This window comes from Temnothorax americanus, unplaced genomic scaffold (genome assembly GCF_048541705.1).
Source record: "Temnothorax americanus isolate GAGA-0224 unplaced genomic scaffold, ASM4854170v1 Scaffold12, whole genome shotgun sequence".
Classification (NCBI taxonomy): domain Eukaryota; kingdom Metazoa; phylum Arthropoda; class Insecta; order Hymenoptera; family Formicidae; genus Temnothorax; species Temnothorax americanus.
In genome coordinates this window covers 2,082,398-2,107,894 of record NW_027509253.1, presented here as the reverse complement: position 1 = coordinate 2,107,894, position 25,497 = coordinate 2,082,398, and the positions used below count along the sequence as shown (strand labels likewise).

General features: G+C 40.4%; 2 protein-coding genes across 6 annotated transcripts; one reads left to right on the top strand and one right to left on the bottom strand.

The window, feature by feature from the left end:
* Nucleotides 1-70: 70 nt before the first annotated feature.
* Nucleotides 71-12,059, top strand: LOC143893458 (RAB11-binding protein RELCH homolog). 2 transcript variants are annotated; one of them, XM_077398861.1, is made up of 17 exons: nucleotides 71-295; nucleotides 396-596; nucleotides 919-1,077; nucleotides 1,160-1,512; nucleotides 1,600-1,713; nucleotides 1,856-2,100; nucleotides 2,328-2,638; nucleotides 2,807-3,093; nucleotides 3,217-3,544; nucleotides 3,933-4,086; nucleotides 4,306-4,429; nucleotides 4,686-4,956; nucleotides 5,255-5,390; nucleotides 5,688-5,887; nucleotides 6,067-6,328; nucleotides 6,592-6,735; nucleotides 11,893-12,059. In XM_077398861.1, exons 1-17 carry the CDS (start codon nucleotides 244-246, stop codon nucleotides 11,894-11,896), a joined length of 3,345 nt encoding a protein of 1,114 aa, XP_077254987.1. In that variant the 5' UTR covers nucleotides 71-243; the 3' UTR covers nucleotides 11,897-12,059. The 2 variants fall into 2 exon arrangements, with proteins under 2 accessions (XP_077254987.1, XP_077254988.1); XM_077398862.1 differs by lacking the exon at nucleotides 11,893-12,059 and having other exon boundaries at nucleotides 923-1,077; nucleotides 6,592-6,966.
* Nucleotides 7,105-25,497, bottom strand: Larp4b (La-related protein 4B). Of its 4 annotated transcripts, none has more exons than XM_077398867.1 (10): nucleotides 25,338-25,497; nucleotides 22,829-23,207; nucleotides 21,639-21,888; nucleotides 21,419-21,559; nucleotides 20,998-21,219; nucleotides 20,717-20,859; nucleotides 19,598-20,614; nucleotides 15,010-15,277; nucleotides 14,301-14,405; nucleotides 7,105-13,636 (listed from the first exon to the last, which is right to left on the bottom strand). In XM_077398867.1, exons 1-9 carry the CDS (start codon nucleotides 25,480-25,482, stop codon nucleotides 14,310-14,312), a joined length of 2,661 nt encoding a protein of 886 aa, XP_077254993.1. In that variant the 5' UTR covers nucleotides 25,483-25,497; the 3' UTR covers nucleotides 7,105-13,636; nucleotides 14,301-14,309. The 4 variants fall into 4 exon arrangements, with proteins under 4 accessions (XP_077254993.1, XP_077254996.1, XP_077254995.1 ...); XM_077398870.1 differs by lacking the exon at nucleotides 25,338-25,497 and adding an exon at nucleotides 24,766-25,314; XM_077398869.1 differs by lacking the exon at nucleotides 25,338-25,497 and adding an exon at nucleotides 24,757-25,313.

Genomic DNA, 25,497 nt, shown 5'->3' with positions numbered 1-25,497 from the left:
AATTTCAGGAATCCCAAGAGACCCTCGACGTGTCACGTAGTCGCCCATCTACAAAACGCCAATTCCATACCCCGACCGTCAGATGAGTTGTCATTGTATTCGCGCTATAAATAATCATTTCCCGTTACATATGTGTTGTGTTTAACATTGAGGCAGCGTATACGCAAGACGAGACGGACCAATATCGTCTCACGTGGAGTGGAAATGTCATTCCTTAGGAATACCTGAGCGCGTTTTGGCATCATGGCGAGCGTCGTCGAGAAAATAAAGGAGTCTCTGTCCGCGAACAACAAAGGTAACCTTACACCACGACGGACCGCCGATTGTGGAGCTAATTGCGAGAAGTAATCGACAATCGGGGTTTCTTATTCTTTACGTCCACCCGTTTGTTTCAGGATATGGGGCGTCAAGGACGTCGATATCCTACGAGGAGATGGCCACGAAGCTCCTCAACGAGAAACTGCTCTTAACGGCCCTGGAATTGCACGCCGAATTATGCGAGGCTGGCAAGGAGCTGCCCGTCCTCAGGGAATTTTTCTCAAATCCAAACAATTTCGAGAACTCCAATATCAAGCCGGAGCCGTATACTCCAATGCGTATGTGTCGTTGGTCGTTAACACGATAGAAGTAATAGATATCTTATAAAGTCTTTTCACAGATATATAAAAAGTTACAGCTAATAGTTAATATAAAATCAATGAATAAAAATATTATTATATAAATAAAATATTGTATCTCATTAATTTTTGCTCAACGATAAACAGATATAATTATAAATGTAATGTGGTTGATATAAAATCAATGAATAAAAAATTTTACGGTATAAAGTATTATATCTTATTATAATTTTTGCTTAACGATAAACATATATTATAGCAGAGATTATAAATGAAGCATTACATATAAATGAAACGTTAGCCAGATCTTCTAGTCAGGCCACCTTGGACTCGTTGGACATGACTCGATATTCGGAGGACGGAGGTGGCGTCGATGAGAGAGTGGCCATTCTCGAGTTTGAGTTGCGCAAAGCCAGAGAAAATATTTCTTCGCTGCGCGCCAATTTAACCGTAGTGACAGGTAACGTCTTTGCTCGAATGACGAAACATCTTTCGGCTCGCAATGCACTTTTAATCAATGACATACGATTGAAATTTCATAGAATTGGAAGGTACACTGAAGGCACCGGACAAGAGCTCTGAAAAGAATCCGACTGCCGAATCGCCCATCAAACCGCACGAGCAGCGAGCGCTAAATTTTCTCATCAACGAATATCTAATGACAAGATCGTACAAGCTCACCTCGATCACTTTCAGTGACGAGTGCGAGGAGCAGGATTTCGAGGATTGGCAAGAGGTGGGGTTGAATATTCCCAAACCCACGGAATTATTGCAGATATATCGGGAACACATGAGAGCCAACGGATATGACAAGCCCCCATCTGCGAGCGTTGCCGTGCAAACGGACTTTGTCGTCGAGGATGTTGAGGAGCAGAAGGATGAATCTCGGGAAACGGTTCGTTACTTTAATGTAGCTTCAAAACGATTGAATTCTTGATCGTTAAAAATCTGTGAATTTTTAAGAGCTCTATATTTTTTACAGGAGGAACAGATTGAAAGGTTACAGCAGCAGATCGCAGTGTTGGAGCAGGAAAAAACTGCTCTCCGGGAAGTTATTTTATCAAACAAGGAGAACGTTGTAGAAAATCCGATAAAGGTGAGTTAATTAATTAGCGTTCTCTCATGGAAAGTAATCTTGCAGTTGATCTAAACACTTACGCAGACAAATCATATGATTAATATAATGATTATAGAGCATTATACATATATTGTGCAAAGAATTACTGTTTTATGTATAGTCAGGTAGCTGCGGGACTATTCGTACCATCAATTCCAATTCTACCACTCCTGACAAGTTTGAACTACTCGAGCCGTTACCGAGAGACATATCGACTACTACTCAGGAACCGGAGGAAGACGATAGTGCTTCCGCGGTAGTTAGCCTCGACGAGACGGATCCAGGAGACAAAGAATGGACCAGGTTGCAGTTACCTAGAATAAATGTTACAGAGAAATCTTCTGTCCTACCAACCGCATCCTCCAGGTTATTTATACTATTATACATATTTAATTTTTAGAATGCGATTTTTTATTCAACTAATCAAAGTTGGATAAACTTGAGAAATAATGTAAAATTAGCACGAACTTTCTTTCAAGTTACAAAGCAACTGAAGTACTTGAAATAATTGTTTAAGGATATGCGAAGATCTTATTACATAAAGATTTTTGAGAATCTAAGATGCCTTAATTGTGCATTTGTAAACATTACAGAGATTTGCCGGCTAAATTCAAGTCGGAAATAGCGGCGCGCTGCATGGCGAATGTTTCGGGATCATTAATGTCCTCGGTGAAAGAATCGTTGAAGCACGGAATCACCCGGGATACATTAGTTGATATTTTAGCGTATACTCTGCCGCGTGTAGTGCCTAACATTATCCTCAATAGGCGCGAAGAAATCATTCCTCTGATCCTTAGTGCAATCCATCTCCATTCCAATTCTAGCGAGAGGGAGAAGTTGCTGCAGCTTCTGTTTAATTTGAAGAAGAGACCGCAAGAGGACGAACGACAAATGATATTGGCCGGTTAGTAAAAAAAATGTACAGTTTAATGATTTGGATTAATAGATTTAGATACAAGATTTATTTTTTTTGCAAAGGAAAAATTGTACTTGTTGTTACTTATGTACTGCACATTGCATTTGAATGTATTAAAGATCGCTTTCTTTTTGTGTGTGCGTGTGTGTGTGTCAGGTTTAGTCGTAATGGCGAAGCTTGCCGAAGAACCGCTTGAAACGGAAGAGATTCTAACGATTTGTTGGGAGCAGAGTCAACACAAGTATCCAGAGAGAAGATTACTAGCTGTTGAATGTTGCTCCGTATTGGCATCCTACACATCAGCTGCCATTAGAAACTCGCTGATGCTGTCAATGTTGCAGCAGATGTTATTGGAAGACAAGGACCCTGTTGTACGAACTAGTGTAGTGAGAAGCCTCGCGTTACTTATAGCTTTGATGGACGATCCTGATAAATACTTCCAGGTAAATGTCTTATTATTTTATATATTTTTTTATATCTTTATGTGTTATTTCTTTCCTTATCATTTTTATAATCTTATATTTTTGATACGTACATTGATATATCATTATATATATAAATTTCAGTGTGAAGAACTGGTGTTAACGGCACTCCATGACACATCGTCGATGGTCGTTGAAACGGCATCGTCGATATTGTTACCGGTTTTGGCACAATGGGCATTATCCCTGAGGAGGCTGCATCTAAACCTGTTACCGCGCATAATCTTGAAAGTTAAGAATCAGCTAAAGCCGGTGCACTCTCAGACTACGCCGAACAAAGACTACGTCAACGAGGAAAAATTGACGCCATCGATCAGTATTTTGCAGTGCATCTTACCTTATACGGTCTTGTGTGTCGCCAATGTTGATGCGGTGCGTGCTTGTATCAAGGATGATACGTCGCCAGATTTGTGTGAGTTATTAGAGGAAGTAAATGACAAATAGAGGAATGTATATTTGAGTAATTACAAGGTGAAACACACGAATAATTGAGAGAAAGAAAAGAAACTACATTTAAATATTTAAAGATTTAGAAGTTTAGAAATTTAAAAAGTTAAAATTACATTAAGTTTGACATAAAAGTTAAAATTAAATTTAATGATTTGGGAATAAAAACGAAAAATTTAGAAAACCCAAAAAATTTAGGATCTATGTTGATGTGTGAGTAAAATATATTGAAAGTCAAGTATTTAATATTAATTGTGCTATTCAAAATCTTCTAGTAGATTTTGTATAAAGCTTAGGTATAAGCTCGCACAAAAACAAAAGCACAAAAGTTTTCTAGAAACTTTGTGGTGCAGCCGAGAAATTTCTGGCGTTGTGTCACTCCAATATCACCGACCCGAGGATATTCTACGAGGATTCTGTTGACGTCAGTGTTCTTCTCAACACCTTCTTTTCTGAATCTTGGAAGGACGCATCCTGGCCGGAATTAGAGTGGTTTACAAAGAAATTGTGAATATTGTTTTATTATTATAATAATTATATTAAAATAATAGCGTATTATGTATTATTAAAATTTTATTTTTGATATTGTTTAATTATAATAGTTATTGTGAATGTTTCTAAAACAAGTTACAGTTATAAAAAAAACTAAAACTTTCAATACAAATCTTTAAAAGTTCGATTGTTTCTATCCCAAAATATTGATTTCAAAATTTTTCTCTCTTGCAGACTAATTGATGTCTTGGATATGGTGAAGTCTGTGGATGCAACTCAGGAAAACGTTTTAAAAACCCTTCTTACGTACATTTATTCCTTGTGTGTGGGCTTTGGGAAACATATCACTCAATCGAGGGTAAATACAAAATTCTATGTCTAAAAGTATTACTAAAATATTTAATAACTGTAGAGTGAATCAATTGTTGAATTTTGAGTTAATTTAATAATAAGAGAAATAGGATCGTAACGAGTAAGTTAATTTAAAATTCTCGAGATCCTCTTTTTAGGATTAGATATATATAGAAACGTTTTTATTCTCGAACTTCTTTCAAAAATTCTTAGTTTCTTAGAATGTTTAAGAATGCTTATTTTGTGAATAAATTTTATTTCAGATACAGACAGTATTTTCCACGGAAGTATCAGAACTTGAGAAGCAATTGACGGCACTATCGGCAGACAAGAAAACTATGAGTCTTCCGTTGATCCCGAGTTACTTAGTAATTCTGAGTACTCTCGATTCCACGGAGCTCGCAAACTACTTCAAACAATTTCTCGTGATTTTGTCGATGAGCGGCACTAGTATATCTTGGTTGCAAATCGCTGCCAGTATTTTATGCGTTCGTGAACAAACGCAAGAATGCGTTCTTGCTAGTTTATGGGAAGGTTCGTATCACATCTCTTTTCGTATTATTACTATTAACAGTTTGTGGAAGAAATAGTTGCTTAGTCATGTAATAAATAAAACTATTATAAGAGGTGTGGAAAAATATTATTTCTCGTTTAAACTACAATTATTTTATGAAAAAGAATTTCTTTCTCCAATTAAAAATATACATATCGAAAGAAACAGCGAATATTTATATTTTCGTAGGATCAATATACATATTCTTATTATAACGTTCTGCAAAATATTTCAGATTTATATCTATAGTAACAATTTTAAGTTTCTTCTTCTTTACAGGTGTAATGCATCAGAGATCCTCTGTAAGATGCGCAACAGCAACCCTATTCGGTTGCATTATCGCACACATTTCGGATCGACTAGCAAACGCCAAGATCGTACCAGCCATCGTAACACTCGCCAGTGATCCTGAAGTGTGAGAGACCATTCTCTACTTATGCATGCATGTATCTGAATATCATGAATCCTTAGCGTCACTGGTTTTTCTTTATAAAAAACCGTAATTGCTCCGAATTCCTTAAATGTCTGTATAACTATAAATTCAAGTTATAAATTTCTATCTACCTGCCTGACAATGTAGATTCCAAGACCCCCACAGACGCATGACTCGTATAAAATTATTTACCTTAAAATATATACGATCAGTCAATATTTCGCGCGATATTGATATCTCTCATTTTACATTATGCAATAATCGAATAAATATCATTAGTGGCGTGCGTTGCGCTGCAATCTCTACCCTAGGCCGCATAATAACCGAGTGCAAGGTGAGGGAAGCACGTGATAAAGCACGTTTAACGTTGGAAACGATCGCGAAGGATCCTCAGGAACTCTCTCCAATTTTGGCAACTTCGTTAGTATCCACGTTCGCGGTCGTCGCTCCCACTTGTCCGCAGAATTACATAGAAGACAGTACGTTATCCTGTATAATATACATCCTTTATGTAACTCGAAAGATAAACTCTTGAATACATAAAGAACGGAATATAAACTCTCAATTTCAACTTTGATAAGAAATTGGTTTTTTAATGTTTCTGTGTGCATTATTATTACACATGTATCTCGTCATACTGAATTATTGTTAATTGCAGTAATAGCGACGCACTTATCGACGATTGCCTCATTCGCGCTTCAACAGAGCCGCAAGATCGAATTAGTAAACGTCCTGGTGGAGGCGTATTCTGTGCTGGTTTACTGTCCGTTAAGTAGTCAATGCGTTTCCGGAGTAGTACTGCCGGGACTGAGGCATCTCGAGACGTTGGTAAATCAATGCCTACCTCAGCAAAAAGACGCGGTGCGTTCCTTGCTTAGAGAAGCGGAGTCCAGGCAGGACTTGCCAAAGCCAATAGATAGGTAATGAACAAAAATAACTATGCATAATTATATCTGATCGTATTTATAATAAATGATGAATTAATAATTATGAAACATACAGATAAAGAAATATAAGAAATTTTATATTTGGTTACTAATTGTAATCTACAGTTGCGATAATTCATAGATTTGGTAGATTTCTAAATTTCGATATTTTTGGACCGTTGAATACTTTTCTAGAAACATTATATATCCTGTACGTACAATGTTTAAACGTCTGTAAAAAGTTATCTTTACTCCAGGACACTCTCGACGAGCTCCGGGCTGTCCCTGTCGATGGCGACGGTGAATGTCGGTCAAGGTGTCGAGGACATGCGCCAGAAGATGAGCAAGATCTTTCAACAGAAAACCGGATCGCCCGGCATGCCGAGTATTTTCCGCAAGAAGTAAATTCCCCCTTGTCTTATAGCAAGAAATTGTGTGTGAGAAAATCGAGTGTCACGTCGCCGAGAGACTCGCGAGTGCGAGCACAAAAGGTTGTTGTTAGACAAATGTATAATGTTGTTTCAACGAATGTTAACTTATTTTTTTATCGCGCTAGCTCTGTAATTGACGTGTCAATTATTTTGTTTAAATATTAACACGATCTGAGGAGTTTAGAGGTGAGGAAATACGAATGTTTTTTCACGTTTCGTAAAACTCGCGATGTCCATTGTGCCTGCGCCCTCGCAGATTTGATATTCTTCCGCTCTCGCTCTTTCCTACGATCCTCCCCGGGTGAAGAAAAGAAAAAGAGTAAATTCAAAACGCTGCGATTAACAGTAATTAATGTTTAATTTCGAAATCTGTCACTTTACATAGTAATAAACAAACGTCATAGATCATATCATATATCATATCATATATATCGCATATCATATATATATATATAATACACGAGTGTTTTCCTCGTAGAATAGTTTACAAAATCAGACTTTCTAGGAATACACATCCTGTTGCGTCCTGCTCCTGCTCGGTTCTGTTTCCGTTATTTTTTTTCCTTTCATTTTTATATAATCACAGCTTATCCTGATGCGTCAACGAAACGTTGCTATTGTATTTTCCTTTTTCCGTTTGATAATTAATCGACACGATCGTTAGAGAGAGTTTCGCCGCGACGCGCTCGATCCCGATGGACAAATTACGAGATCGAGGTACGTTTCATTATCACTCTCACGCGGTGCAATTTTTTTTTTTTTTCGAAAAACCCTCATTATTATGGCGACACGCCAATTTTCTCGGAATTTTCGAGGATTTCACCTAAAAAAGATATCCGGGTCTCGGCAGACCCAGGCGGCGACCTGGATCTGAAAGCTCAGTTTTACTAGGACTAAAAACTCGTAATTCAGCGTGGATCTATAAAAATCACATAAATAGCACACAATTAGCCGTAATGCGCGGTTAAATTAACGGTCAAAGTACTTTCGCAATATCTTACTTAATTTTCTCCTCTCCCTCTCTCTCTCGTTGTTTCTTTATTCTAACTCGTTTAAGATTCAAGAAACGCTGTCAATTATATACGAGCTATTATTTTTTTCGCACCATCTGTTTGTCTCTCGCGATTAATATCCGTAGCACACGTCATTAGATCCCCTCGGTCTAATTTACATCAGCCAGCTATACAATTACACCGCGCTTTTTGCCTCCACGTGCACGTATAACAAATATCGGAAAGCAACAAAACGAGACGCGTGTACGTGAGAATATAGAGGAGGAAAAGGATAAACGGAAAAAAAATGAGAACCAAAGAACCCGTGTTAATCCAAGAAAAGGAAATCGAAACGAGGTCGTTTGACAGAGTCGTTAAGAGTCGCTCGCGTGTATGTGTAATGTGTGACAAAGGCGCGCGCGATTACGCTATTTTTTTCTTTTCCTCTCTTCTCTCTTCTTCGTCCTTTACGAATCCGCGTACACGAGAGTCAGCGATGCAAATCGCAATATAGGATCGTGAAACGCACATCGCGACATTACATTACGCACACATACATCAAACGTATGTATAATAATTGATGCCTTAGTCTATCCGTGTGTCTGTGTATATGTGTGTATGTAGTAGTAGTAGTAGTATACATATGCGTATATATAATATATATACATTGAATATATTTTACTACATCGTTGGAGCGGCGGTGAAGCAAAACCGCATTCCCGGAGAGAACCACGCGCGGTTCGTAAAAAAAAAATATATATGTGTGTGTATGTGTATATATACACGATATACAAATTTTATATATATATATAATTTGTATATCGCCTCTCGTACATTATATCCTTAACGAAACGCGCTTTAGGACTCGCCCAGAGCACAACGTGTGCGAATTGAAACGATCCGCATTGCCCCAGTCCGGCGCGTCCATGTTCATCGACGATCGACGATCGATCATTTTCTCTCTGGCCTCCCAGGAAATTGGGATATACATATATGTATATATGTATATGTATACGCCTCTCTCGCTCCTCTCTCTCTCTCTCTCTCTCTTTCTCGCAGAAATACGCAACGGACGACGACAGATATCATGTTAAGCGATTTCCAGAGAATCGCGCGGCGAAAGATCATCTCCCGGTTCTTAGGCGACCTCGGGAAATCCCGGGCGATTTGATTTTTTTTTCCTTTAATTATTAGCAGTTTCTGATTGAAATTGATTAATCCTGGACGTTGCTCGTATACTTGGGCCTTCCGACGAGCTCCTGTTGAAGCGTCTTTAGAATTTATAGCGTTTTGCTGGTCATCACAGTATTCATAACAGACAGCACACGTAGTTTTCATTATTATCAGACTATATTTGACGTATCTTTCACGGAAGTGATGGATCTTGGAAATTCCAGCGCTTAGTCACCGCCTACGAGTTTCCTTGATCTTTAATGATCTCTGATTCTTAAATGACTCGAAAGTACACGAATTAAATTTGAGAATTTTTGAAGCGTCCAACAATATAACATCAACGCATATATATATGAATATTTTCCAATGTGCGCGATCAACCTCGTTAGTCCCGTAAGAAATCACAAGAATCCAGGGGAATGTCTTGCCGGCACGATATACGATCCTCTGAGAGTCGACATTTGTCCGACATATCGTTTATTTGATTTATTCAACTCAATATTAACAGAAACAGCTGACAATCCTATTTTGAAAACGCCCTGTGTTGTATGTGTTGTATAAAGTGAAACGGCAGCATCGTAAGCTCAAAGTATAGCAGTACTTATGTACGATGTACGTCGACACAACGTCATCCTTGTTGCACCTTATTCGCAGGAGATCGATTTTTCGTTCTTTTCGTCTTTATATGCCTTTTTTTTCGTTACACATCGTCAATTCAAACTCGCATACGTGTATATATATATATATATATATAATCATCAACAAATATATAATAAATATACAGTGTGCATATATATATATATATATATATATATATATATATATATATATATATATGATTTTAGGACCCATGTGGGACAAAGTTTAGAGCGTGGTCTCACCAAGAAAATCATTTTTTTTTTGTTAAAAAACCCGTGTCTTCCGACGCGTCCTTGAGCAGCTACGCATTCTTGTTCACCGCTTGTGAGGTAGGCAATCGGTCGTACGACAGCATTACGCATAACATCTGGCAATATTATATGATCAAGTTTGTCCCATGGGTCCCTGAGAAACACCCTGTATATACACATATAAGATATATATTTTATGCATATATATATATATATATATTTGTTAATAATTTCTTTCTCTTTCTCGCATTCCTTTTCTCGTTTTTTTTCCTTTAAAGTGTGTTTGTGTCTGTGTGTGTTATGTGTGTAGGTACATATGCATCATCGTAACACCTAAAGCCAAAAGCTCCTGCTTATAATAATAATAAAATAATGATGATAATAATATAATAGAGCAATCAATAGTACTAATTAATATTAATAGTGGTAATAGATAATCAATAATATACAACATACTTTGAGGCACTTAAATGCGTGCTCAATTAGTCGTCCCGATTTTCGCAACACTAGCTACTTCGAATTAGCATGTTCTCTCGCGCACATTTCTTGTTCATTCTCTCTCTCTCTTGGCCGAATAAAAACGTGACCCTAAGATTCCTAAACGTCTCAGTGCACCTCATGACGGTCGAATAAAAAGAATAGTCTAACAAAAAAAAAAAGTTTGATCGCGACGCAGCGAAGAGTATAATGGGCGGTTAGTTAAAAAGCGGGGAAGTCGAGTTTCACGCAAATCGGAAGTCGTCGCTCCCGATAGTCCCCGGAATCGACGATGACCACCGTGATTTGAACCGATGCTCGCTCGCAAGCATCACTGTGGCGAACAAGACGGAAGAGTAAACGGAATCACAATCGGACGATGGGATTGAAAAGCTGAGAAACTATAGGGATGGAATCGCGATGAGAACGAGGATTGGAATATCGGCCCATCTCACGAAACAACGCACAGGTCCAGGAAGTTGTCGATAAAACTGCGGCACACATCCTTCAAGAGATTTGCGTTGTCGAGATGGGTAGAAAATTGGGCACGGATCTCTGGCGACCGAGGGAGAGCTGGCGTAGAATTGCTAAGGAAGAAAAAAATAAAAAAAGAAACGAAAAATCGAGAAGAGAAGAGAATGGGACTGTCTCAAAGCAACACGCGAGCCCGAAAGTTGTCAGAAAGAAAATTAGGAGGGAGTTTCTCAGATTCGCGTTGTCCGGAAATGGGACAAGAAAAGCGAGGAAACCGTGGTGGTGATGACGGTGATGGAACAAGGATGGAATCAAGACGGAATCCATGACGAGGCTTCAAAGTGCGAAACTTCAGAGGAAGATCCTCGGGGGAGATCCGAAAAATCTTGGTCTCGAGAATCTTGAATTGCAGGATTCGAGTAGCGGAAGTAAATTTAAATCCACTTTTTAAACGTCAGCGCATTTAAAGTGGATCTGAACAAATTGAGGAATAATCAAGGCAAGAGAAATTATATAATACATATGTACACGTAAAAATATCTAATGCAAACCGATGTGCGGTGCTTAAAGACGGGATACTAATGCTTAATTCCGTGTATTCGCTTCGTCGCGCATCTCGAGAGACTTCGTCAAGCACATTATAATATACACTCTCTAAGAATTTTGATCTTTTTTTTGTCACTTACGTCTTGCGTATTACGATACGCAACACGGTATAGCGCATCATTGCCGCTGATTGAAACGCTAATTATTGTAATTACGGTTACATTGTAAAACGCAAAGTATTTCTTATGACAGATGCGCCAGCAATATCTTCCAAGATCATTCCTCAATTGTGCGAACTCACTCTTCGTCCTGTGTTAACTTTACAGATCCGGTATCACCGCCGATTTTCTCTCCGCAATAAGCTTCTCACACGCTTCAACCGCATAGAAATACAAATTCGTACGCTTCGATCGTCCTCCTCCCTCACCTCCTCCTAATCATCATCATTCATCATCGGTAACGTCCTTTAAACCACGCATAATCTCGTACACATTGTCATAACTTCTTCTCCGTTTATAAAATACAATCTCTTCGTTCCCCTCTTATTACTTTTAACTCTTTTTTTTTTTTTTTAGATGAGGAACGTGGAAGAGAGCGGAATTTTTTGGGGGGGATTCCACACCGCTTTTCACTTGGCGAGAATCTCAGTTGATTTCGGCGTCCACTTCGTTGCACGTTTCGGGAGATTTCGTCAAGCAATGTTCTTTTTTTGGCACAAATATATATAATTATATATATCTAATAGACATGTGTGTTTTTTCCCGGTTATAACATTACGGCTCTGCACGCGAAGGAGGGGCGGGGGAAGGGGTTTTTCCCTTTAAAAGAGTAATATAATCTTATCTCTTTAACGCGTCTTTTTACAAGCTAACAAATATGTACCTCAATCACAGAACCAAAAAACGATATATAACAATACTCTTTTCTTGCGCGATGTACCGGGTGATCGGAAAGTCGCGCAGCCGTGCGCTTGGTGCTGTCGAGAGAAAAACCATTTTAAAGAAAAAAAAATGCCGCCACGTCGTAATACACTTCCGCGTTTATCCGAAGCATAATTCTAGACAATCATTTACATCTCGTATAACTCGAATTTTTAGATTCGTAAATTCTTTAGAGATCTATATTATATTTGTTATTAATTAAGAATCCTTACCAATTACTAACGAAGTCTTAAAACTAAAGCTTATCAAACATTATTAGGTACACTCAAAACTGTGTTATATCGTCTATATTGAAACTCATAAGAGTATAAATATCGGTAATAAAAGCTCGAAGAGCGCGACTTGAGAAACAAAAAAAACAAAAAAGTCGAAAATCTGCGACTTCAAGAAGGTATATACTTCAGAAATCGAAATTTGATCAACTGAATAATTTTCATTCAATGCAGATCTCGATTTTTATTTATACGCGTGTGAAATCTCAGATTCTTAACTTTTTTACATGTTCTGATCCCCAGTTGCTTCTCTTGTCGATCTCTCTTTTCGCCAGCCTAATAATTCTCACTGGCGTGCCGGTAACCGAACGTCAAGTTCGTTTCGAGTTTTCAGGCCTCCGCTGCCAGGCTGGCTGTTCTTTTCGTCCGCTTAACGCGTGCATTTAGATCATCATTCTTAAATCCTATAACGAATTTTTATATTTTTCAAGACTTTAAATCCTTTAAACATACTCCAATCATGAATAAACTACAATCGAATCATTGCGTTCCGCAAATTGCAATAAAGCGAATAAAACAATTGTGCCGATTATAAGCAAAATATATCAGCAAAACCATCAACATCATCAAATCGCGGCGACAAATTTGCCCCGCGGGACTCTCCGATCACCCTGTATAATAGTAGTGCCTGCGAATGCACCGCTATAATAGTGCGCAGCGAGTCTTACACATTTTCACACATTTACACTATTACTCATTCATTTCTCTCTCTCTCTCTCTCTCTCTCTCTCTCTCTCTCTCTTACTCTCTCTCTTCCTCGATCGATTCGTCGATCGACCGATCGTTGATCGTAGGCGAGACGTCACTGTACAATGTAAAAAGTTCTCTCTTCCTCACGCCTGCAGCACGTGACGGCGTCGGTCTGAGAAGGGAGTATCGGCGAGATAGATAGGTAGGTGAAAGCAGCGGCGAGCTCCGATATCCTGATTCTCAATCCGATCCGATCTGACCCCGAGAAGATGGCGATGACGTCATAGCACATATAGCACAGCTAATTATCGTTTAATTACCCCGTTGACGCGTGGTAATCTGTAGATTTTGGCTTCTTGCTTCGTTATATCTAAGCTGCTTCCGCCGCTTAAGGTGTCTTCCTTCATCGTCGTCACCTTCAAGGCACATAAAGGAATAGAATATACACCTTTCTATACGTTTCTCTTTTATGAAGAAATGACACTTTCAACCGATTACATCTTACGTCGAGGATCGGATTTGAGAAAATATTTTTAAATATATAAGGATTCTCGAAAATCCGGGAAGGGATCCAGGCCGTATTTTTTAAGGATCTGAGAATACAGGATGGTTATGAAAAAAATATCATTGTAAAGAGATTTCTTTAGATACAAACTATACACATGGATTATTAAAAAAACTTGATATCTTTTGCAAGATGCGTCATATTGCATGTACTTTTAACTATACCTAATTCCTTCGAAACTCTCTAATTGCAAATTAATATTATCGACTTTTTTAGCATACTAATGTCCATTTCTATCGATGCAGATTAACTTTAATCTAGATTTAACCTACTTTTTATTCTTTTTCTAATTGTTAAAACTAGAAAAAGATAAAAAATAAGTTAAACCGAGATTAAAGTTAATCTTTATTGGAAGAAATGGACATAAGATAATCTTAAGAGATTCTTACTAGAAACTAACATTTACAATATTAAATTATTCATAAGATTAAGCTTATTTTTTCGCGTTTTTTTCCGCGTGCATAGCTTCTTTAAATAAGAATCTATGGAGATTGTTTAAAGAAAAAAATACTTACGTGCAGCTTTTAAACATTTCTATCCCTCTCGTCTGTTTTGTGTTTTGTACAAGGTAGCTCACGGCAATGTTGCGCTACTTGGGCATAGCTTGGCCTCGTAAGATCCTGCAAAGAACATGAAATATTTATTAACGCGCGTTATTTAAGAATATTCATTATTCTGTAGAGCATAAAAATCGCCATAAATACGAGGTTCTAAATAAAAAATCTCACAGAAAGATTTAAAATATAGAAATCAGATTTTATAAATATCATTCACGAACATATCCTAAGGATTTTAAGATTATCATTTGTACTTTTAGAATCTTTATTTAACTATTTATTTAGAACCTCTTATCTTAATTTAACAAATTCGTAATCTAAATTTTCATGTATAGATGCATTTATATTATAAATATATTTAAATATATTTTTATATATAAATGTATACATAAAGTATACATAAATTTCTAGATATAATGAGATTTTAGATCTTTAATCTACATTCTTGAAATCTTTATGGATTCTTAATGTTAATCAATTTTTCATCTGTCGTTTTGAAACTCCTCATTTTAAATCATATAACTTTTATATCTTCTTCCTCATATTTTCTAACTCATACCATTTATATTCTTTACTCTGTGCCTGAATTCCCTTAGGGATCTTCAAGAGTCCGAAGCGCATTTTCAACTTTTAACAAATTTCTTTCAAGAGATCGCGAGATACTCACTATAGGGAAGGCAGAGGCCACTCCAGTTTGCGTTTGGGAGTTCTGTGAAGAGGCAGTAGGAGGAGGGACGACGACGACGTTGCTACAGTCGCACCTGGTCATCGTCTCGGCATCGTCCGTGGTCGCTGCGGCTGACGTCGCCATCGTTGCCGTTGTCGTCGTCGTAGCCGTCGTTAACGTCGACGTAGCCACTGCCGGCAGGTGCGTATTCGCAACTACAGCGTCGTCCACACCGTTCACCATGTTTGAGTCGTCAGTCTTTATAGATCTGTCAGCGGTGCCATTGTCAATAGTAAAAGACTAACAACACACATGCTTACTTAGCTATCCTGAGATTCTAGAGGTACCCTCGTTCCGGATCCTTTAGATTCTCAGGGATAGATATTCCTATATTCTCTCGTCAGCCTTGGATATACGAATATGGGACTTTAAGAACTTTCGGGAATGTGCGTCCTTAAGAATTCGGGTACCCAAGGTATCCCTTATCGCGAAAGATATCGCGAGGTCTTTAGATCTTTATATACTTGAATCCTTGGACACACCGGGACCGTTGCACGTCCTCGCACATCGCGGAAGCATTGCGTGCGTAATTGTAACAAAATTTATACAGGCATCGATTTACGAATGCGAATCTGAAACGTAGCTCAAGATCAGAAATTAGAATCAACGCTCATTGCGACTAAAGCTATAAATGTGCTGTAATGTGAACTCTCTCTCTCTCTCTCTCTATTGCGTGCACCATCAAATACTAAACGCGCACGCTGGTGACTGTTAATCCCGCACCGCATATCAACTTCGTTCGTGCACAATGAGAAAATCGGTTCGTGTAGGCGATTCTCGAGCCAATGATTCGGAAATGCTTCAAGAAATTTCGAAAAATTCAAAAGAAACTTAATTGCCCCAAGAGAGGAAGGTAAAAGTTAAAGTTTATAATCGACTTAATTATCCATAATCCCCAGAATTCAAATCCGCATACCCAAAAGAATCTGGCGACGAGAACATTGTTAAAGAGTGCGATTGTATTTGTAACTAATGGTGTCTTTTAAGAATAGATAATGGGACGAAAAGTGAAAATTAATTTCGCGAGAACCGCCTGCAACGATCGAGGGATATGCAAAAGAGAAGGATTTTTTCGCAATATCGCAAGACATCGATTAACAAACATCAGTGTACACATTGTTTATTAACTTCTAGTTCATCGCTGACAATGCAAATGTAGTCGTTACCAAAGGTCCATCAGATACCATGCATGCTGAGAGACCGCGTGTTCTCGTTTCTTCCGTTTCTTTTATTATTTATTTTGCAGTCACGTAACGAGAATTGTAACTTAACTAGTAACGTTAGAATAATATGAGCTAGAGAAACTTCATCATCAAAATGCCTTTAAGAGTAACTTGAAACCGAACAGATAATAATTAATAATTAATAATTAATAATAATAATAATATTAATATTAATAATATTAAAAATTTATAATAATAATAATGACAATAGCAATAATGTAATAATCAAATAATAATCGTAATATATTAAAGAACCCTGAAAAAATAATATTGTTTATTGTATATCCCTATTCAACGCGTTTTATTGTTTTTCTGCTACAAAATAGTAGAGGCAAGAGAGAATAGAATTATCTCACACCACAATAACACCGCATACATTCCCGCACCCACATATAGCGTTCGTATAGTGCGCTAGCAATGGCTGTTTAATGTTGATTTCAATCGGCGGTATGCGGCGTGCTGTACTCGTAAAGAGATAGTTCTTAGGTCCCTCGATCATTGAACGCTCAGATTCTTGGATCCTCAACGGGGTCCTTGCATTAGATACTCTTAGAAAACTTCAAGTGTTCTTGCTTTAAGCAATCCGGGATTCACAAGTACTCGAGCATCTTTTAGGCTTGTACCAAAACCCTTGAGCCTTGACATCTTCGGGATGGACTCTGAAGTGTCTTGAGAAAATTCGCACAGCCGACTTTGCGAAAGTTAATAAAGACGTTAATAAAGAGCTGGAGATAAAAGATGTCTAACAATAACATCCAAGAATTGGGTATATACTGTATATTCAGCTCGAAGGCTCGAAGAACACAGAAGTCTGAATATCTAATAACTAAAACGTGAAGTCTATTAAATCTCAGGATCGAGTAGAGCCGGACGACCGAAGCAGAGTCTATCCGGAATAGTATCCAGTGATTCAATGATCCAGAGATAAAAGAATCTACATACTCAAGAACTAAGCATCTAAAAGAATCCATGATACCGCAAACTTAAACCCTTATTTATATACCGGATGCATATAGAGCATGCTTATAGAATCCTTACAAAAAAAAAAAGAATATTTAGAGACCTTATATAAACGGAAAAAAAGTTTCTAAAACTTTAGAATCGAAAAGGCACGATGATAACGATGAGATTATCGATAAGAAGAAATGGCAAATCATAATTGCGAGTACATCTAATTAATTTATTAATATAAACGGTAAGAGAGAGAGATAACGGTGAGAGACTTGCGCGAAGCTGAAGATCTAACAACTTGAAGATTCAAGGATGTTACCGTCTTCTTTTCAGGATTCAAAGAGACCCGACGAAAAACACCTTCGTATCGGCATTCTCGCTAGAGAACGACCGGAAAGAATTGCGTCCGAGTCTCGGAAACCTATAAAAATCTGTGCGGGACCCAAATCTGTACGTTCTACGTTTTGAATCTCAAGTCGGTTCTTAAGATTCTTGGTTCTCATATAAATTTTTCCCCATAAACATACGCGTTGGGAATAAAAAGTGGCGAGAATGCAGGCGGATAAGGCTACTGCGGTAACTCGAAGGACATTAACAGTTAGTAACGTTCTTTTACTCGAGATTAACTATGGCGATGGAAAGAAAGCTTCAGCTTCTATATATATATAGCTGTATATAGTGTGTATATATCTTTTCGATGAGAAAAAGAAAAGATCTCCCTCCTCCCCGGCTCGAAGGAAAAAATAAACACGTGTCCGTCGTTACAAAACAAACATAGCACATAATGCAGCCAACAACAATACAACAACCACAATGAAACATAACTCGGCATTCCTGAAAGCAAATATTACGATATATCCTATTACGTAGGCCCTACGCAAAGCTCGTACATCGTGATGCGTATCCTTGGATCCTCAGATCTTTGCGTTGTCGAGTCGACGAGTCTTTACGAATGAAATTAAAGATCTCCGAGAGAGTCTAAGGATCCAAAGATACAGCGAGCGGTAGACGAAAAAATCCAACATCGAATTGGAGAATCCGAAAATCCGACGATACAACGGTCCACCGATCCAAGGATATAAAAATCCAACAAGGCGTCCAGGAACCCGTTTACGGAGACCAGCTGAATTCCTCGTCCGAACGGAATCTACCACATGACCCCGATTCGCGTTTGCTTTCTATACGTCAATATAATTAGTGATCAGTGATTAGGTATTAGTACAAATATAAATGTTTAAGACTCTGTACACATATCTTTCTCGCAAAAAGAGCAAAGTAGTAAAACCGTCATAACCATTTACAGGACTAAAAAAAAGCCAACGAAAAGCTCACTTCCTTTCGGTTGCATAAGCAAAAAAAAATTGCTCGTTCGCTCGAACAAGATGTTAAACTTAACTTTGCGTACAATCAAGGTCTCGCGCGATATTCCCTTTAATTTTAACAAAAATTTTTAACTACGTGACTATATACCAATCTAAATCGAATAAGCACACTTATCTACTAAAAAAAAGGAAAAAAAGGAAAAAAAAAAGCAACAAACGTTATTTTCAAACAAGGATTCGACAACACGGCAATACAGTTCACTGGTTTTCAAGTTCGAAACCTCGTTAATCACGTAAATATCTTTCAGCCAAAGAAAAATCATTACAAAGAGAAATAAAGAAATTAGTTCAAAAGAGGATAAAACTAAAATGAATTACAAATAAAATTAGAATAAAACAGTCCTATAAAAGGTTAATGATTCAAGGACCAAGAACTTTTCACTCTCTCTCTCTCTCTCTCTCTCTCTCTCTCTCTCTCTCTCTCTCTCTCTCTCTCTCTCTCTCTCCCTCTCTTTGCGCATTAGCGCGCATTTCCATCTATGTACACGTATGTATGTGTATTGGGAGAGCGGAAAGTTTCGTCGTACTTTGAAACAAAACAGCCGTTTGTCGCTTTCATAATCGAAAGCTAAATAACAATTTTACTTAAAAAAATAATAATAATAATAAATCAATTCCATTAGAGTTCCTTGATTTTTTCATACGTATTGAACAAGCAAAGGATGCAACATCGTTAGAAAATCTTGGGGAAAAAAAAAAAAAAAAAAACGCGATTTGTGTGACCGAGGCATTTTTCCACACTTCACGACGAACTATGCATTATGTCGTCGGATAAAATGGTATCAAAGATCCATTGGAGGATCTGTTCCTTTTTTTTTCCCCTAAAAATCTTAACACATCTGCAACGCAGATTGACAAACAGTCCGCTATTCGATCCAGCACAAGTTAATTTCGCGAACCAACGCAACTCTCCGCAACTGCCCGAAACACCGTTACACCGCGAGCGAGCGTATAATTAAAAATCCCACTCACTTATCAGGAGATGACGGGGGAGTGAGCGCGACGGTGCTGAGCGCGGCAGCGTCGGCCGACGACGTATTCTCGTTGGCCGTCGGCGGATTAAGGATATGCGTGGCGTTCGCAGAATTCGTCGATGCGGCAGCGCTTCCCTGCGCCTCTGCTCCGGTACTCGCTCCAGGACTAGCGGATCTACTGGCGGTGTTCACCGCTGCTGGCGCAGGCGCTGCGGGCTGTTGCTGTTGCTGCAACTGAGGCTGGTTACCACCACTTTCCTTGTCCTTGATAACGGCCTTGAGCTTGGCGGTACCCTTGACAACATCGGACAATCGATTCTGCGACGAAGATTCCATGCCGACAGTGCCGGCGCTGCCACCGCTACCTACGTCGGTCGACGTTTTGCCGTGGTCGGTGTCGAGGCCGGGCAGGGGTGGGAATGCGGCAGCCTCGAGGTCAAACTGCACGCCGCTACTGCGGCTGCCACAGTTGCTGTTGCTGCCGCTGCCTCCGCTCGCTGGCAGGGATTCCTTAATCGCCGGCAGCGAATGGTTGTTCCCGCTTGCTACCTTCGTGTCCTGATCTTTGGTCCTGCGATGGATACGATGGCGGGCAAACGAAGGCGCCGAGGAAGAGGGTGTGGAGGTCTCGACCGCTGCCGTTGTGTCCTGATCCTGCGCGGAGGACAACGAGGAGGAAGCTCCCTTTACGTGTTCAACAGACGACACGGCGGACGACGAAGAATGGAACTTTGTGCCGGACTGGTAGGAAGAAGAGGACGAAGAGGCGAGCGGCTTCGAAGGAGGCAAACTCGAGGCGTGGCAAGTGGACGTAGAAGAGCTCAGGGACACACTATTGTTGCCACCACCGGTCATAGGAGAATGAGAACTACGATTACTCAGCGGTGGCATAGACGACGGCTGATGATGATGGTGGTGATGATGATGGTGATAGTGGTGATGGTTGTTACTGTTGTTGCTGGGATTGGCCGGGTCTATTAAGCAGCTTCGATCGGAGCCGTTTCTTTGTCTATTTCTGTATACGTATAAAAAAAAAAAAGATGCTTTCAGATACCGAGATATTCATTCAACCAACATAATATCTAGAAAAAAAGAAAATAAAATTGCAAATCCATACCTATTTCGAGGATTATATCTTGTGTTCGAACGCGTGAACGTGTTGTGCGGCGTGATTCCGTTCATCGTAAAGACATTGGACATCTCAAAATAAGCGGGACTAGTTGGTCCCCAAGGCATCATACCGGCCGGATAAAACGGTTGCTGAAAAAAAAATAAAGAAAAATTTTTTATTTATATGAGCCTCTCTCCCGACACAGGGCGCGATGAATTATTCAAAATGATAGAAAAGCTCGCGCACGTGAGTTGTTGCGCAAAAGAACTTGTGACTTGTATACTTACATAAACGACCTGGTTCGCGTACGCCGGCATAGTTGTCTGAGGCATGGTCGTGCCATTGGTATAGAGAAAACGTTGCTGTCCAGCCGTGTAGCTGCTCGGATCATAGACAGGAGGAGGGGGTGGAGTTCTGTAGCCGTTCTTTATACCACTTACACCGGCTACCGTCGGCATCGGTAGCCTGTTCATTGGTTTAGCTTTGATTCTCGCCATTATCGGCTTTCCCTGGATTTTAACAATCGGAATAGTAATTATGGACTCAGATCTATCAGCTATCATTTGTAGCTGTAGCAATAAATATCCAATTACAGCTATAATTAAAGCTAAATATAGCTGTAAACCTGATGAATCATCAAAATCATTGGTAAATATTTACTTCGCATTATCACTCGTTCAAACGAAAATATATAAGCTTGCGACCTACCTGAAATTCTCGAACCTCTTCACGTAAAAACCGGTAGGCCTTTTGAGCATCCTCGTCAGACTCGAACGTCACATACCACGAACTATTGTGAGCAAACTCGCACGAAATAAACCTCGGGCAACCCTCTCCAGAAAATAAATTCTACGCCGAAAAATCAAGATATCAAAGAGCCGAACTTGACCCTTTATGACAATCGTAGAATAGATAAATTAGAACAAACCTTCACATCTTCTAACGGTGTGCTGTCCGGTATCTCACGAAGTATCACAATACATCGTTTGTGATTGGGCCTCACTTTCTGTCCCTCTTCGTCAACTTGAACATTGGGAGACTCTCTCAGCACCTCTGTTATAAGTTTAATATCTTTCGTCAGTTTTTTCACTTGGTTAAAATTCGCTACTGTCCATATCGGCACATACTGATCATTATCCATTTGCGACAACAAATAGGTATCGTTGGCTAAATTCTCTCTGGAAAGCAAAACATTATATTCATTAGGTTCATTCACATTATCCTATAATATTGTTACATATATTCTTATACGTGCATGTGCTTATGTAATTTGTATGTTAATTGAGCATTTCGTAATGAGAAAAAATGCAACTAATCAATGAAAGGCAACTGTATTTTTGGGCAAAAGTATTTTAGGAAATTTGTTCATCCAAAGACTAGATCAAAACATACATAATAATGAAGTATATTGTATATGTGTAAAAGAATTAAGTTTTGTTCAGATATATAATTAGTATATAGCTTTTTGAACTCTCATTTTAGTTGCAAAGAAAACTATATGAATAATTTTCCTGAAAATTTCTGGCTTTAGAATCATATTTTTCACGTGCGATACATACATATATGTATAAAATTACTTTAAAATTACTAAAATTTCATTAAAAATTCCTTTCTTATTTTTTACTCAGCTAAAAGTTTAGCCACCAGACGTACCGTAACACTTTTCAAATGGTAGTTTTCTTTTACTTAAATCGTTAAAATTATTATATAATAACACAATACGTATGATCAAAGGTCATACGTAGTTTTTTTAAGGAAATAGTTAAGGACATTACAAGAAGAAAATCAAAATAAACTCGGATGAGACGCGTGGCTCCGCGTGCGAGAGCGGTCAACTCATAATCTATTTCAGCGGATCACAAGTTCGATCCCAAGCCACACCATACGTATCTCGTTTATATGTATGCTGTGTTTATAAAAGAGCGATCGAAGAGTCAAAGGTTGCGAATACGATTGCGGTGAAAAACCTTGCAATGTATCAACACATTGTAACACATTTCAGGAAACAATAAAACTAACACATGTAATCGATGCAAATGTATGTATTTGCAAAATCATCATTGTGCAATATTTCGCGCAATTGTAAACGGAAAATTTTAGATTTCAGGCTTTCGTTACCTGGAGAAATAATACTCGAGCTGAGAGGAGAGCATCTGCTTGAGCTGCTCCAAAGGTATACCAGGGACATTTAGATCCGTCATTGGTACAGATGGTGGAGCGGCAGAAGCGTCACCCAATGCGGCGACGTCCACTGGGCTGTATCCAACCGCACCTCCGTGCATGCTTATAGCGTGTTGGGGCGATGGTTCTAGACTGCCGACACCAGCGTCAAGAATCAATTCACTGCCGCTCGGCGCACCGTTCATGACTCCGTAGTCTATATTAGGCACACCACCACCAATTGCGCCCGCAATCTGTGGACCCAGAGGTTCAGGGGTGGCTGGGTAGACCGCCCCTGGTGGCAGCTTCCCGATGTCCCCATTCATGTAAACGTACCCTGCAAACGAGAAGAATGTCTGTAATTTTCACCTTTATACCGTTAACAAAGTTCACACATGTGTTACAATCGTCGCTCATTGTTCTAATAAATGAAATTTATACGCAATGGAATATTTTGCAAAACGATAATTTACATCAACGAAAATTCCACTGTCTATTTTGCCACAATATTTCAAATTAGTACAACATAGTTGAAATCCTACTTGATTTTACAAAACAGCACATCTAAAATTCTAACCTAATTTGGTTATAAGTTACATGTGCCAGTTATCGCATCAAATCTCTCCGCAACGAAACGTCTAGTTCTAGTTATTACATCATACATGACTTTCTTATACAATCAGGCTTACGATTCAACGATTAATCTGACGCTCAATCGTAACTCTATAAAGAATGTCTAAATACCAAATATATCTATTCCAAGAACAGATAAGAAATCTACTACGATCCGACAAAATATCAGTTGCATTATACCGAACGTTTCTAGTCATTTTCGATAGAACGATGCTCAGCCGACATATTTTTATATGATATATATGCAATATAAAAATTTATATATACCACATAATTAGGCTACAGTAATTTATTTGTGCTTAGGCTAGGATGCTTTGTACAACATTGACCCTTCATGTTCTTGCAAACTATCGTGACAACGACCACACAGGTGTCCCACGACAGAACAAACGATCGGGAGAGAACCATTCGACTCGAACCGTGTCTCCGTATGCAGCACTGTACGACCACAAGTACCCGAGCGAACTGCCGGGTATCCCACCGCAACCGGAGTACGACCTGTGGCGACGCGCGCGCGGGGAGCTTGCACGGGACGACAACGTGGGGAGCGGCGCCGAGAAAAGTTTCACGCCGCGGTCGGACGCACGGCGACGTGGTGCGACACGAGACACGGGGCCGGATCTCGGCGCGGCGGATGCTCGACAACGGGGCCTCCGGCGAGCCGCGGCGACGGGGCGTCGGGCTGCGTGCCACGACGACGGCCGCCCGGAGAGGCTCGCGGCGCGCCAGGCGAGGATCCGCGCGCGGAGGGCCGCGCAATATGTTGCGGAGCGCGCGGCGCGTTATCGGCCAAATATAGCGCGGTCGTGGACACGACACGGTGGCGGCGGCAGCGGCGGCGGCGGCGGCGGCGGCGAGCCTCCGCTCTCTCTCTCTCTCTCTCTCTCCGACCGGACACGAGGACGACGACGACGTACACACGACGGATGTGGATGACGAAGGACGATGACGACGGGCAACGTGGACGAAAAGATGAAGGACGGGTAGCGACCGATAACAACGTGTCTCGGACGTTACGGCGCGGAGTTAAAGCATGCGGCGCGGAAAGACACACCAACATAAGGAGGTGGTTGACGGTGGCGAGAAGGTGGATGAAGGCGGCGCGATGACAAGACTACACTCCCCGATCACGAGCGCGTGTAACACCGACGATGACGACGACGAAGACGACGACGACGATGATGGATGATCATGATGATGATGATGTTGCATGGTGGTTGCGTGGTTGGATGAATGGGACAGATGGTCGTTACCGAAATCACCGTTCATCTCGAGACGGGCCCGGATGATCCCATGTGCCCTGAATCTAGCGCTACGAGGTGCCTGCCCGTTCGTTCGCTCGCTCGCCCGTTCGCTCGTTCGTTCGCTCACTCGCTCGCTCCTCTCTCTCTCTCTCTCTCTCTTTCTATCTCCCGAACGGCCTCGCGCAGATCGGTTTCTCGATCAGAGAGAGCACTCAAAGCACTTGGTTGCTCGCACTTGGCTCGTCGTGCGCGCGGGGCGTCTCGTGTGCGCGTTTTTTTGCGAATTCGCTCGTGCTGGCCTCGACGATCGGACGTTGGGCCGACTCGATCCGGGGTTCCCGATCGCTCGCTCACTCGCCCGTTCGCCCGCCCGCCCGCTCGCCCGTCCGCTCGCTCGCTCGCTCGCTCGCTCGCTCGCACGCACGCACACGCTCGCGTGCGCGCGCGACGAAATACGCGACGCAGCAGCAGCAGCAGCAGCAGCACCACGACGGCTGGCGAGACGACAGGCGGCGGCGAGATTCGCCACGTTTCTCACGCGAATTCGCGACGCCGCGCGACGCGCGCGTTACGATCCGCCCTGTGCGTACCGCGGCCCACCGCGCCGTGCGGATCAACGCGCGGCCGTTTCCCACGACGGTGTTTCCTTACCGAGGTGGAAGAATCGAACTCAACACGGTCTCTCGAGCAAACTACAAAATGGCGGAAAGGCACATGCCGTGGCGCGCGATGCATTCTGGGGGGTGAGGA